The sequence below is a fragment of the Megalobrama amblycephala genome, linkage group LG7, assembly GCF_018812025.1.
Source record: "Megalobrama amblycephala isolate DHTTF-2021 linkage group LG7, ASM1881202v1, whole genome shotgun sequence".
Classification (NCBI taxonomy): Eukaryota; Metazoa; Chordata; class Actinopteri; order Cypriniformes; family Xenocyprididae; genus Megalobrama; species Megalobrama amblycephala.
The window spans coordinates 39,858,139-39,874,532 of record NC_063050.1 but is presented as its reverse complement, the minus strand read 5'-3'; the positions used below and the strand labels follow the sequence as shown (position 1 = coordinate 39,874,532).

General features: G+C 33.6%; 1 protein-coding gene across 2 annotated transcripts in view; it reads right to left on the bottom strand.

The window, feature by feature from the left end:
* Nucleotides 1-16,394, bottom strand: part of tusc3 (tumor suppressor candidate 3) — a 108,059-nt gene that overhangs the window by 41,097 nt on the left and 50,568 nt on the right. For both annotated transcript variants that reach the window (XM_048197426.1, XM_048197427.1), the window contains 3 exons: nt 12,193-12,333; nt 5,439-5,579; nt 4,671-4,760 (listed from right to left, as the gene is read on the bottom strand). In XM_048197426.1, the coding sequence (XP_048053383.1) occupies nt 4,671-4,760; nt 5,439-5,579; nt 12,193-12,333 (372 nt within the window). The remainder of the gene's footprint in view (nt 1-4,670; nt 4,761-5,438; nt 5,580-12,192; nt 12,334-16,394) is intronic.

Here is a 16,394-nt window from a genome sequence, read left to right as displayed (position 1 = left end):
TTTTTAACAATTTATAGTACATTAGCCTCCATGGCTTTGGCTTAATTGTCATTCGGAGATGCTTTTCTGCTCATTTGTTTTCTGCCTTTTTGATTCCTGTCTTTTTCCAAAGGACTGTGAGCTTTTTATACTCTTAGAAGTCAGGCATTTGTGGAGATATCTTTCCTAGCTATTTATAGAAGCTTCTCATTTTTGGTACTAAGTGTACAGTTATGTATTTATATCTCCAAATCGAATGAACAAGACTGCAAGAATACTTGACTCTGACTGGCCAAACATGGCACTCTGTGGTCAAATATGTTTGTATAATGATCTCTAAACTGTCCAACTGATTGGCGTCCCAACCGTTGTCGTTTTCAACACGTCTCTTGTAGCACTTTGTGCTCTCTGTTGAAATAAAACAATAACATTTTCGTATTTCATACTTTGAGTCTAGGTTTACTTTACGAGAAATAACAGAGTGATTGTACATTATCTATCGCTTGTAATTATTTTTTAAGTACCAAATCACTGAGTGTGGCTTTCACGCAACTACATGTTTATTTTTTACATTTTACTGCAAAATACTGTACCTGCTGGTTCTGCATCTTTTCTTAACCTTGTGACTAAGCTCCAAAGGACCTCAAGAAAAGTTCATAAAAGACTTGTAGGTCCAGATAGGAGCAAAAAATGCACTAGTTTGTCATATATTGAGGGTATGCATTGATGTCACTTTCCCGCTGGAACGCACTCCCTTAGCTGGACTGAGTGGTAAAAGAACTGGATTTAATAGGGGATTTAATAGATTTAATTTAAAACAAACGATTACACAAAAGGTTGGGCTCGAAAGTGTTCCTTATGTCAAATAAACCTAATCCATTGATATCGACATGCAGCCAGGAATCGTGTTTCTTGACATTTATATGTGCCTGATTTTGACGCCGGGGAAATACATATAGCAAATCTGCCTATGAACGCTTTATATAACTACAATATAGGTAGGTCAAAATTGGAGTGATGACTTATATCAGTGTTAGATATTAGTCAGATATTAGATATTAGACATTTAGTCAGTTTTTATTTAAAAACACTCAATTATGCAGAATATAAGATGGTAAATATTTAATTGATGAGTTGTCAACACAATATATAATACAATACAATATATAGGGTATGATTTTACCGCAAAATCCAACGTTTTCACACAAAATGATAACTGCAAATCTATGTTTCTCTGCCTGGAGTCCAGTTTCTGTGAATTGCAGTAATAAATTTGCTTCTTTTTTTCAGTAGCATTTGGCAGTCCGTAAAAATATACCTCAGGTTTTGTGTCAAAGCTATTTGTACAGTCAATCGCAAAGCTCTTTCCCATTTTGGATGCGTTTTGTGTGTTTTTTGCAACATTCATGCTGAAAATCAATGCTGCCGCTCAGTCTTTGTGCCACTCAGTGGGCGTGACCACAGTCATAACGGCCGACGGTGGCGTCACGTGCATACCCTTTATACTAGTATAAATAGTAAAAATGTGAAATATTATTATAATACAAAATAACTGCATGTGTGTGCATGTGTAAATGTCTTCTTTACTGTCACTTTTATTCAGCAAGGATGTATTAAATTAATTAAAAGAATTACAAAAACTGACCCCAACTCTTTCTACATTGATAAAATCTGTTTTATACAGTTGATTCAAATAATATAATCATAGTATGTTTGAGGTTTGTCTTGAGCTGAAAGAGCAGAAAGCAGGTTCACTGTAACATTGAGTTAAAGACTCAAACATATTACTGGCGATTACTGTAAGAATTTGACACATTTTTGTCGTCTTATACATTTATTCAATTAAATGTCATTTGAGTCTGCGTAAAACAGTGTAAAACTGATGACTATGACATGATGAAATATTTACAAAATTTCAAGGATATTTTCAACAGAAAAAAAAAAAAAAAGAATTTGACAAATGCTTATAATTGTAATACCACCTAATATGGTTTTTGCTCTACCTGGCTTCTGGACGGTAATTTGCATCGAGGTCTTGAGTCAATGGAGGTATAATTTTACAATAGCACTAATGGTATCTTTTGTATAGCACAGGTTAGATGTTACAACCTTACCTCACTGACTTTAATTTCCCCATGTCATCAGCATTTTCATTTCACCTCTGCCACAGAGGGCTATTAGATGAAAAAACGCAGCTTCAACTTCCTGTCTGGAGCTTAATGAGGGACGGTGATGAAGTGCTACTAGGAAGGATTATGCACTGAAAGACGCAGATCCTCTTATTTATGTTTTAATAATTAAAAGGCCTTAATCATTTCAGATTTATTGTGTTATTGACTAGAGGGATCACTTAGAAGCCAATAAGAGGTAGATGCAGAACAGCAGGTGAGTGCAGCTGCTGTGGATTGTTGTTGTGTAAATATATCACAGGATTGTACATATTAACAACAAGCCTTGGCTATATTAAAAAGCTTTGATAACTTCTGCCATGAGCGCACCATTATTTAAACAAACAAACACCTCAAGAAATCTGTTCTGTTCCATTGTTGTGCTGTGTACAGCTGGCTTTAAACGTTTTTTTAATAATCATAAATTATTCAATCACACTAAATGTTAAATTGCTCTGGTAAATGTATAATATCACTCTATTGGCATACTATATTAGCATACAATATTTAATAATATGATACTATAACAGGGTTCCTACACATTTTTTATTTCAAAATTCCATCCTTTTTCAGACTCAAATTTCCAAGCATCTCTGTAGATTTTTTTAAGACCATTCTTAACATAAATGGTTCATACAGCATCACAATCAGCATTATATTTGGTATATAGTACAGTCATCTGTAAATATTTTTATTTTCAGTTTCTGTATTGGTTTTCTTGAAGTGATAACATGCACTTACAAACCTAAAACACTTTATAACCTACATATATTCATCTCTGACACATCAGTTTGATACTGTAAATGTGGTTTGATGTTGCATTATCATCAAACAGCAAAGTACAGTCTAATTTAGATGATGGTTTGCTCACTTATCTGTTGCTGGTTTAAGTGGCATTTGAGTAAACATTCTCTTAGCAAAGTTCAAAAGATACTCACTTATGGTAGAATGTGCATCTTGAATGCATTTAGTTGTGTTTGACAATCACTAAAGGATCACTAAACTTTTGCTTCTGCTTGTATGATACATTTATTTTTTAGAAAACCGAATAAGGACAATAATCTGGAAACATGTTTTTCCATACTCTGTTTTCTTTTTTCAATACTTATCCATAACTGGAAATTAGTCAAATCAAATTCCATATTTTATTTCCAAACAGTAAAGGTGGAGAGTGGAGACATGAAAGAATAGGGAGTTGAGTGGAAGGAGGGATGGTTAGATTGGAAAATGTCACGAGCCGGATTCAAATTCGGGTCGTCTGTGCAAAAATACCAATGCGTGTGCTCTACCCTCCAGGTCACTTCTCTGACATCCAATTCGCATTTTTTCGTAGTTCTGTCAGGCTCTATCACATTATTTGGGTGCCAGTTCTATTTACACTGAGTGCAATATTTTTTTTTATTTGAATGTAGGCTATATCCTTTGTAGGAATTAATATTCCACAGGATTCATTGCCCAAGAATTGACGGGATGGGTCATAATACCAAGTAGAACTTGAGTTAGCAAAACTTCACATAACGGATAGCCATTTAAAGGTGCCCAAGAATGCTTTTTCACAAGATATAATATAAGTCTAAGGTGTCCCCTGAATGTGTCTGTGAAGTTTCAGCTCAAAATACCCCATAGATTTTTTTTAAATTAATTTTTTTAACTGCCTATTTTGGGGCATCATTAACAATGCACTGATTTTTTCAGCGCGCAGCCCCTTTAATTTACGTGCTCCCTGCCACACGAGCTCTCGATTATATTACAGCACATTTACAAAGTTCACACAGCTAATATAACCCTCAAATGGATCTTTACAAGATGTTCGTCCTGCATGCTGTATGCATGCTTCGAATTATGTGAGTAAAGTATTTATTTTGATGTTTATATTTGATTTTCTATGAGTTTGAGGCTGTGCTCCGTGGCTAACGGCTAATGCTACACTGTTGGAGAGATTTATAAAGAATGAAGTTGTGTTTATGAATTATACAGACTGCAAGTGTTTAAAAATGAAAATAGCGACGACTCGTCTCCGTGAATTCAGTAAGAAACGATGGTAACTTTAACCTCATTTAACAGTACATTAGCAACATGCTAACGAAACATTTAGAAAGACAATTTACAAATATCACTAAAAATATCATGCTATCATGGATCATGTCAGTTATTATTGCTCCATCTGCCTTTCATAATGTTGGGAACATGGGCTGGCATATGTAAATATTGGGGTGTACACCCCGACTGTTACGTAACATCCGCGTATCCGCGTGTTTTCCGGAAGTCTTTTAAACAAATGAGATTTACATAAGAAAGAGAAAGCAATGGAGTTTGAAATTCAATGTATGTCTTTTCCATGTACTGAACTCTTGTTATTCAACTATGCCGAGGTAAATTCAAATTTTGAATCTAGGGCACCTTTATTGCACAGACACAAACAAAGAAAACCGAGTCATGAAAGAGCACAAACTGAGTTTGGAGAGGTTTAGATGAGTGGTGTCACACATATGGAGCTCTGAGACAAATATCGGTAGAACTTACCACTTGACCATTTTGAGGGTTCTTGTGGGCATACGGAGGACCACGAATATGATTCCACATCTGACCTGAGGTCATGGCAAACACCACACACTGTGGAAAAGAAAACAGAGAGAGAGATTTAGAGTGTATTAGTTGAGTTATATGGTCAGATGACAAACAGAAAGAGTGAACGATAAAGATCAACATTCTTGCAGTCTACACAAAAAAAAAAAAAAAAAAAACTTTCCTCAAACTGCCTTTATAATCAATATGGTGGATAACAAACTTTATCCATCAGAGCAGTAAAGGTCAGCCACCTTCAGACTTTGGGGAATAAATATCGAAAGCCAAAGTTCTACAATTTACAGACAGCACAACACTTTAAATCAAACTTTTATGCAAGACACAGCACATAATTTTGGCCTCAGGTGGTAAGAAGCACAATGACTCTATGCTTTGTCCCCTTGAGCTGTTGTCTTCTGTTTTTATTGCATCATCTTGGGTTTAGATTCAATAAATTGGCCTATTTTATAGCTTAAAAACTCTATAAATAATTTTAATCTAGGCTTACTCCATGGTCAGCTGGTTTTATTTTATTAAAGGACCTTATAAAGCAATAGCAAAAGTGTTGAAGTTGTTGAAGTAGTTGAATGGTTCTAGGGCCAGAGAGAGCAGAACATTGTACTGCTGCCAAGATATACATTGTTGCTTGATCTGGCAAGTTTTCAACTGAAAGCATGGCTCCAGCAGTTTAATTTGAATTAGGGATAAATAATGAACATTAGGCACCAGTGCGGCCATGGCCCAGCCAGTCTTGTTGTAGATGAACTCCAAGTTGTTTCTGCGCAGGTAGAGAAGCCCACCGACCAGAGACACCAGCAGAGCTAGAGCGATCGTACCCGAGTAGTTGGGTGGCCGGAACACCCGAATCTAGACAAAAACAAACAAACAAACAAAAAATTCAACTTTTGACCTACACCCTCTATTGAGGGAAAAATGCCAATGCTCCATGAATAATTAATGTAACAATTAAGTGGAAGCAAAATCTGACTTTTTGAAAAAAGTTAATTTCAACAACATCATGTCAGTGTCGAAGTGTCACAGATTACAGTAGCTTTGATAAGCAACCTAGAAATAACACTTTAAATACTTAATTATTAAATAATTACATCATGATTTCAACAATTCTGACACTGTTTAAAACAATACCCTATATTGTTAAGAATATAATTGTACTAATTGCAATAGTGGTAGCATAAAGCATACAAATGGTCAACACAAGTGAAATTTTGACACTTGACAGCATATGGTAATAACATTATTATTATTATTAATATTAGAGGTGTGACGAGAGCTCACAAGATGAGACAAGATTTTTACACAGTAGGCTCTATTTTTAAGAAATCCCCAACATGACTATACAAAAATATTCTGCAGGTGCATTTGAAATGTTTTAACTAATCATCTAGTAATGAATGTCATTTCAGTTCTACTTTCTGAGTATGAATTATCATATGTGGTAAAAGACAACAATACTCAAACACTTTTGCCACAAACTCAACTGACTTGCTTCTGTCCTGTATGAGTCTCTTTAGACCTTAGAAATGATTCTACACAGCAAATTTCTGCAGTTGAAAAATCAGGAGTTAGGCAAAAAAAGTGTGAAAGATTTTTGGAGTTTATTTTTTAAACTCTGACTACAGTTCGTGTTATGGGATACTCCATGGCTGTGTTGTATTTTGGAGTTCATTCATCTATGTTCAGGAGAGTGTTCTGGAGTTAAATGATGAGAAGTGTGCCACAACATGACCCTGGTTCTGCAGCACAAAAGACTAATGGACTTAAAGATTGGACTACTAATTCATATCTGAACCATGGGATTTGAAGCAAAGCACAGTTTTTTAAAGATTGGGTGAAGAACTTCAAGAATTTGACTTGCAAATAAACACCAGTTTGCAGTAGCATATCATTTGGAATGCTTGTCTTTAAAAGCAGTTGAGTCTGGTCCAGTCAAAATGTGTTCACTTGAGACACTTGAATTTTCAAAAGATGTAACTGCATCTCTCCATGTTGATTCACAAGCCACTGTCAATCTCACAAAGTGGCTAAAATGTTACGGTGTTGACTATCGTGTTGGACTCTTTGTTTGCACGGGTACTGATGAAAACATGACACTTTTCAGCAACATAACCATCATTTTACACAATGGTAAAGGTTTTTTTTTTTTTTTTTTGGAGGATTGAGGATGAAAGTGGGTAAAAAAAACCCAAAAAAAAAAACAAGGAAGATACTGGTTATAGAAAGGGAAAGTTTAAGACATTTCAAATCTTTTGATGCCCAAATGTCATATGGGTGTTTTATGTTGTATCAGAGAGTTTCTTATTTAAATGAGTTGTTCACTGTGAAGTTGTTTATGACAGCAATTCATTCCAAAGTGTGTCCATGCATGGAATTTCTAAATCTAATCTATGGATTTGCTCATATAAAAGCAGCAAGTCGAGAGTATGGTGTTCAGTGTAGTCATTTTCACATAAAACATTATATTGTGTTAAATAAATGTTAACTCTAAGAAGTGTTAAATTAAATATTTTTTAAGTGTTGATTTTTAACTATGATAAGGAGTTCATATTATAATTATTATAATTCATATTATAATTATTAATTATAATTATAATTATAATTATAATTTAGAGTTACAATTACTCTCCGTAGGATTAGTATTTTAACTCCAGAAAGAGTTCAATTTTAACTCTAAAAAAGTATTAAAAATTCAACTACGAGAGCAGAATTATTTTAACTCTGCGCTGGAGTCTATTTGATGGTTATGCATGTACACTCAGATTGAGTTAATTTGAACTAACAGGGAGTTTATTCCAAAGTTTCAAAGTGCAAATAGAGACCATGTTCAAAGTGCAAATAGAGACCAAATTTTACTTCAAGCATGATAATGATCTAAGAGATGGTTACAACTACACAGCCCAGCCAAAGATAGCTTTCATATTGGGAAATTTTTGCATGCATCAGCAAGCCACTCTCAAAATGCGGGGTATTGAAATCGCGTTTTACTTTCACTTTCGCGCGTACTCTGTGAATAGGGGGCGGCGGTGCTGAGCGCACATTCTACAGGAGAAGACATCTGTCAGATGCTTAGGCTCTGTTGTGCAACGAATCTTCCGCCATGGTCTTGTCAGTCAACTCGTCATGTGATCAGTGAACTCCGATTCCTGATGCACTATAGCCTATGACTCAACACAGCTCATGTTGGATGAGCTATATTGAATTGAATCAACCTTTATCCAACTGAATTCAATGTTTTTATTTCTATAAAAAGCAAAATGACAGTTGAGGCATAATGTAAACGAAGCAGTGGTATATTCAATCCTAATTTCACCCAGCTTTTCAATTCGCCAAGAAATCTCATCACATTTTAAACTCGCAAGATCTTGTGGCAAGAGATCTCGTCACACCCCTAATTAACATTGGTAAAAAGTAAACAAATAATTAACCAAACTCAGACAGACAGACAAAAACTATTTCTCAGATATTGTTGTAATCAAGCATGTAAAAATAGGTTTTAAAACATGAAAAAAAAAAAAAAACAGTATTCTGTCAGTTGTCCTGTTATTTGTTTATTTGGATCCCCATTAGCCACTACCTAGACAGTGGCTACTCTTCCTGGGGTCCCAATGTTTTGTCTTTTAAAGACACACAAGAAAAATAATGAAGAAATATCTATGAACCTTACTCCACTTCAAAATGAAGAAGTAAAATTAGAGAGAAATAAAGAGGGTCAAAATGAAAAAAAAAAAAAAAAAAAAAAAAATGAAAAGGAAATTAAAGCCCAGGTTCAACTTAAAGCACTGCAATCTCAAGGCCACTTAAATTTGTATGTGTTACGGTCTGAATATCTTACTTTCAATGAAACCTTTTCCTGAGGAGGAAACTTCATTTAAAGCCACTGCATGTGAAGTCACTGACTGTATGCAGCGAGGCAATTGCCTTAGGTTTCAGACAGAGCCATTGTCTACTGAATGCATTCATTCCTGCAAAGGTTGACGATCTCTCCCTTCTCTTTTGCACTCTTTTCTTCGCCTTAGGCCAAAAGTAGACCCAGAGGGCTAGTAAGTCTAAGATGCATTGGACGCTCAGGATGCTCTATTTATGAGCGTTGTGATGCGAGACCCAGAGGGCTGTAAACACGTTTAGTGCCTGTCGCTCAAGGTCTTAATGTTTCCCTTCAAAACGTGTACTACAAACTCTGCTGCTGCCTCCAAATCAGATCAGATTAATCTATGATAAAAATGGCCGACTTCATCTATAATTCTGTCTACTCCAGGGGGTGGACGAACAATGATCCAACGCGCACAGATAGGCTGACAAAGACTAATAGCTAATTTAGATGATGTTAAGGTAATTTGGTAAAAAGAACAAAATAAAATAAAATATTTTGGTAATTTAGTAAACAGAGTTATAAAATAGAATAAAATAAAATAAATACTTTTAATGTATGCATTATACTTGCATTTTCTCTACTTTTTTTTCTATTTAGCTAATGTTATGGTAATTTATTAAATAGAGAAATAATAAAATAAATAAATAAATAAATAAATAAAACAAAATAAAAATGGTAATTTATGTTTACGGTAAACGGATATAAAAAAGAATAAATAAAAATAAATAAATAAATAAATAAAAACAAAAGAAATAATTTTGATGTATGCATTATACTTGCATTCTCTCTACTTTTTCCTATTTAGCTAATGCTATGGTAATTCAGTAAACCGTAATAAAAATTAAATAAAAAAAAAAAAAAGATGGTAATTTACTAAACAGAGTAATAAAATAGAATAAAATAAAATAAATACTTTGATGTATAATGCATACATCAAAGTATTTATTTTATTTTATTATATTCTATTTTATAGAATAGATAAATTAAAATAGAATTAAAAACGGTAAATAAATAAATAAAAAACAAAAATACTTTTGATGTATGCATTATACTTGCATTCTCTCTAATTTTTCCTATTTAGCTAATGTTATGGTAATTTACTAAATAGAGAAATAATAAAAAATAAATAAATAAATAAATAAATAAAACAACAAAATAAAAATGGTAATTTATGTTTACGGTAAACGGATATAAAACAGAATAAATAAAAATAAAATAAATAAATAAAAACAAAAGAAATCATTTTGATGTATGCATTATACTTGCATTCTCTCTACTTTTTCCTATTTAGCTAATGTTATGGTAATTCAGTAAACTGTAATAAAAATAAAATTTAAATAAAATAAAAATGATGGTAATTTACTAAACAGAGTAATAAAATAGAGCATACATCAAAGTATTTATTTTATTTTATTCTATTTTATAGAATAAAATAGAATAGATAAATAGAATTAAAATAGAATTAAAATAAAAACAGCACATAAATAAAAAAACAAAAATACTTTTGATGTATGCATTATATTTGCATTCTCTCTAATTTTTCCTATTTAGCTAATGTTATGGTAATTTACTAAATAGAGAAATAAAAAAAAATAACGGTAATTTATGTTTACAGTAAACGGATATAAAACAGAATAAATAAAAATAAAATAAATAAATAAAAACAAAATAAATAGCTAATGTTTAGCTAATGTTATGGTAATTTACTAACAGAGTCACAACAAAGAATAAAATAAAATAAAAAATAAATAAAAGCAAAATAAATGATGCATGTATGGGTATGCATGCATTAACCCATGAATGAAATAAATGATAGAGGAATAAAGCATACCATTCTATTTACAATTTTGTAAACGGTTTTCCTTTAGCCAGGATAAAACACTGTAGTTCACAAAGTGTTTCCGTGCCTCTACAGAAATGCGAATTGAAGATGAATCAAAGATAACGAGTCCAACTGCATGGAGGGAAGAGCGTTTCTAACATATGACCTCCGCTGTAATCTACAAAGCGCTTCTTAATCAGTGCACTCCATCTGAGGAAAATCTGCCTTAAAAAAAAAGTAGCTTTTCATCAACTCTGACATAACTCAGCCCTTCCTTAAAAGGTGATGTATACCTTAAGTGACTGATTTAAAAGTATTAAAGCTGAAACTGAGGTAGAGTCTTAATAAGGCAACTGAATTAGTGCCAGTGCTCCAAGGCAGTCGTCTGTAAACGCATTAAGGTGCCGGTGATATTTTTCAGTGAGAGCTTCTCTGGAGGGAAAATCTATGTTAACATGATGGGGAAATCAGATGTTATCTGTCTCCATTTGCTGGAGACCCCATATCTGGTTCTGCTTTCGCATGAAAGCACTGCTAGGTCCTACTTTGTTAGACTTTGTGAATCCGTCAGTTTGCACATTTCCTCACTGATCAGATTTTATTATTGTTTTTTTTTAAGAATTGCATTGACAAAAAGCTTGATTTACCAAGCAAGCAGGAAGGAGTTCACTGTTCCAGACGGATAAAACAAAGCAAGGATTACAGAAGCCTGTACTGTAATCGTTGAAAGCACAGAAGAAATCCTTTAATCAAAAGAGTGTTTATATTTGTCCTCAAACAGTCTTGTAGGATGTCAGACACATAATTATACTTTCAAGCTTTTGGCATCAGTTATACAAGCACTATATTATTATGTATAAAACTGTGCTAACATGTCTTGAAAGATCATAAAGAGGTTGCATTTTCAAGAGAGGGGAGCAAAGATGTTGCTTCTGACTTTCAAAAAGTGTTTATTGAGACTTATTTCTGCCCATTTTGGCATCTGCAATGTTGCTTCTAAAAGACCGCTTCTCAAACTATAACTAAACAGTCAAACTATATGAAAAAAATGTTTATAAAAACAGCTTTTGAGGGTTATAAAAATGCCATCAGGCAAAAGACACCATTATAAAAGCTAAAATAAATGTTCGCGACAGATCGCAAATAAATGTGTCTGTAAGGCAGAGCAGTCTGCTTTCAACAGCCGTGCTTTTAAATTTTAAAACGTTGTCAGTCTCGTACATTATGATAGTGATGCATTTACACTTTTATTTGCTAAACACTGAAATGCACCAAGAGTGATATGAAATGCATAAAATTGTTTATATATATTCTGAAAAAAATGTTATTGGCACATTTCTCATTCAATTTTAAGGGATTTCTGACTATCATTCAAAAGTTTTATGCATTTTTTTTTATCAAAAATAAAGTATAAACAGTACAATTGTGAAATATTATAACAATTTAAAATAATAGTTTTCTATTTTAATATGTAATTTATGTCACATGTCACATGATCTAATAACTCTACATTCTAATGCTGATTTGGTACTTATTATTACCATTATCAATGTGAAAAACATTGCTGCTTCTATATTTTTGTGGAAATCATGCTAACTTTTTCCAGGAAGAAAGTTCAAAAGCATTTGGAATAGAAATGTGTAACATTATTAATATATTTACTATCACTTTTGATCAATTTAATGCATCTTTGCTGATTTTCTTTCAAAAAAAAAAAAATGTAGTAATGCAGCAGTATATAGTTTTGCATGCCTTTAGACATACAGTACCTGCACATCAGTACGGTCTGCGATCCACTTGGCCAGCTGCTCAGAGGCAAAGCCAATCCGCTGAAGGTCAAAGGTGTCTGCCCTCTTCGGCTTCCCTTTGGCTGGGAAATGCATGAAGGTGGGGGCAGAATTCATGTTCAGCTGGAGGAAAAGAGAGAGAAGAGGTAGAAAAGGCAGGACATATGAGAGAGAAGAGGAGCAGGAAGCATAGGAAGGGAGGAGAGGGGAGGGGAATGATAAATTGAAGAGAAACAAGAGTACAAAAACATTAATATCAGCGAATAAATCAATAAAGCAGCAGGAACAGTGTGATGTGTATTAAAGAGATTTCTTTTAATAAGGAGACAGGAGCAATTGAAGAGCCTCCAGAGGGAGGTAAATTACCCACTACAAGAATGAAGGGCCAGAGAGAACAACAGGATGAAATAATGTAATGATAGAGTTAAAAACAGGCACCCAAATATTTGAAAGTGTCATTTTTTTGACACCATGCTGTTTCAGCTACTGATGTGAAAGAGTTCTTGAGTACTGAAAGCAGTCATCGATCATAAAAAAGCACTTCATTCTTAACTTTGTGATTGGTTAGTCTTTTTTTGGTGATACTTTGCAGTCCAAATTATCAGCAATTTGGATCAAAACTTTTCAAGTGATGTTCACTCCAGAAACAGGACATGTTCTTTCTTTCAAAAGCAAGTGGACTGTTTATCTCGCAATTCTGACTTTACAACTCACAATTGCAAGTTTTTTTCACAATTCTGATTTTATAACTCACAATTGCAAGATTATATCATGCAATTCTAAGAGAGAAAGTCAGAATTGTGAGATAAAGTGTCACAATTACCTTTTTTTTTATTTTTTATTTAGTGGCAGAAACAAGCTTCCATACTATTACATAAAAAATGTGAATGGTAATTATAATGGCAAGCTCCAAAAAGGACAAAAAAGGCAGTATAAATTTATCATAAATGATCCATGTCTGCTCTGTTATGCATTTTCTAAAGCCTCATGGTTAAACTTGCAATTTTTTTTTTTTTTTTTTAACAGAACAGTGATCTTAAATTTTGCAATATGGCTTTAATTTTTGTCTGTTTCTCACACTAAGCTATTGTATGGGCTTAGAAATAATATAGTGTATCAGTCATATGGATGGCTTTTCCCCTCTTTTGGAGCTTAACAGTACACTACTGGTCAAAAATCTGGAATAATTATGATTTTTTTGAGAGTATGATTTTGAAAGAAGTCTCTTATGCTCATCAACCATTTTCTATTTTAATACATTTTAAAGTGTAATTTATTTCTGTGAAGGGAAAGCAGAATTATTACTCTAGTCGTCAGTGTCACATGATCCATCAGAAATCATTCTAACATGCAGATTTGGTGCTCAAGAAACATTTCTTATGTTGAAAACAGTTTTAGCTGCCTAATATAATATAGGAATGAGTCATGGGCTTGGAAAGCATATATAGTGCATGAGTCATATGTATATGCTTTCTGGAGCTTTGCAGTGTCACCATCCATCTTCGTTGTAAGGAAAAGTGCAGCTGGGCATTCTTCCTCTCTAATATCTTATTTTATCAGACCCACAAACTCCAGAAGAGGTGAAAAAGGTGTCATGTTACGAACTATATTGTTGTCACACAGGAGAACATTTTTGTGATTTTAACCGGATCTACATGATTCACAGGAACGGCATATTTTGATTCAAAATGGCGAATTTCGCGACTAATTCGCAGGTATGTTTTATGTTTCACAGATGAAAGAAAACAATATGGGGTCAAAATTACATAATGGTGAATTAAATTTTTTATCCTTCGCATTAAAGAACAGAGAATGAATCTAGCTAAGTGATATTCAAGTAATTACATATAATTTCAATCACGGAGAGCAATCATGTAATCGCTGGTGATGAAATCGTCTCTTAAAAACATTGGGGAACGTTATTAACCAGCACCTCTAACACACATCTGTTTATTAGCATACTAATGGACTGACTAATACTGCTGTCCCCATGCTCTGGATGAAAACACATCAAATCAACATTAACCCACATGTCCTCCAAGAAATGGGTTTGGTGAGGGTGAACAGAAGCCATTGCAGTTTTCCAGAATGCTTAGGCTGTACCACACTAGATTTTAGCACAGCAAAATTAACAAATATGGGTAAACGGGTATGACATTACCCTCAGGGATGAATAATAAATTATGTTACATTTAAAATATTAAAGTATATCACATATTCCTGTTTCTTCATGAAGCTTTTTGAAATTTAAATTTCAAAACATTCTTTTAACCCTCTGGAGTCTGAGGCTGATTTTGGGCCCTGGAGAAGTTTTGACATGCTCTGACATTTGTGCTTTTATCAGTTGATTATAAACATATTAATGACAAAAGTGTCATTACACTGTATTCAGCACAAACTAGGCTACCATAATATGTGAGGAACATGTATGTACATGTTTGTGTTTTTAAAGGAATAATGTTTATGCGTGGTTATTGAAAAAACAAAAAAAAAAAGTAACTGAAACAATACCTCAAAATGCATACTAAATGTTTTTTCACAAGACTTTTGAGAATTGTATATTTTAGTGTAGAGTTTTTGCTTCAAAATGATGTGGAAATGATCCTCCCTACTCTGACACATAAAACATTGTATTGATTTTAAATTTCTAAGACACTTTTTGTTGAGGTAGGCCATATGCGAAGAGGTGTGACTCTTCATGAATAATGAAGTGATTTACACCTGGGGAGATTAAGACCCTGCCCCTAATGAGCCGCATAATGAGCCATTCAGTCAGGAATGTGACTGAGTCAACTAAGAAAATGCAAAGACAAGACATATCATTGTTTTTTTTCTTTTTTATTTAAAATAAAGTTAACAATATAATCCACATATAAACTAGGGTCAAAGGCACATTTTGTGTATACAGGCAAATAAAGGTAAGGTTTATAAAAAAAGCCCACTTTTACACCCTATACATAACCTGCTTGATCACATATAGATAATCTTTGCAGCCCAATGGTCAGTGAGAGGTGGTGAACAGAGAATCTGAACAGTCACACATCTGTGTGCCATTTTTGAAAACAGTTCCTTTTCAACTGAAGACACAAGTAAATGTCACATGCCTGGCATTTCCAAGGTGTGTCTTGCCTTTTACCAAGCTGTACTTTGCAAAGCATGCAGTTCCGACGACCAGCGGTGGCATTATTCCTTGCATTTTGAACATTTTGAAGAGACTCTTAGGAGTGTGTTCATCAGCAGGACGCAGCTGTGGTCCAGGTTCCCGTGCAGGTAGGAATCTCAGAGTCTGTGGAACCATGTCAGTGTCATTATCTGTTTTCCATGACAGAGCTGAATGCCTGTTGCTTGTCTGAATGTTTTTCTTGGCCTTTTTTGCAAGGGGTTTTGGAGCACTCTCATTAGGGCTATAGCTGGAGAAAAAAAAACAGTGAGATGGTTATTACACAAGGAGCTATACTATTTGCATCATCAATAACTAATACTAATATAATGTTTATTATTGTATATATTAACATTACCAAGCACTAATGCTAATATATTGTGCACGCATAAGAAAGAAAGCCATACAGACACATATATACATACACTACCGTTCAAAAGTTTGGGATCACTAAGATTTTTAATGTTTTTAAAATACGTTTCGTCTGCTCACCAAGGCTACATTTATTTAATTAAAAATACAGTAAAAACAGGAATATTGTGAAATATTATTCCAATTTAAAATAACTGTGTACTATTTAAATATATTTCACAAAGTCATTTATTCTTGTGATGTCAAAGCTGAATATTCACCATCATTACTCCAGTCTTCAGTGTCACATGATCCTTCAGAAATCATTCTAATATGATGATTTGCAGCTCAAGAAACATTTCTGAACAATTGTAAACAATAAATGTCTCTTGAGTAGCAAATCCTCATATTAGAATGATTTCTGAAGGATCATGTGACACTGTAGACTAAATAGTACACAGTTATTTTAAATTGGAATAATATTTCACAATATTACTGTTTTTACTGTATTTTTAATTGAATAAATGTAGCCTTGGTGAGCAGACGAAACTTATTTTAAAAACATGAAAAATCATACCGATTTCAAACTATTGAACGGTAGTGTACATAGGCCTACCATATGGGTGAACATGTACTTACTCTTTCTCATTTCCGCCTGTGTTGCTGGGTGCCC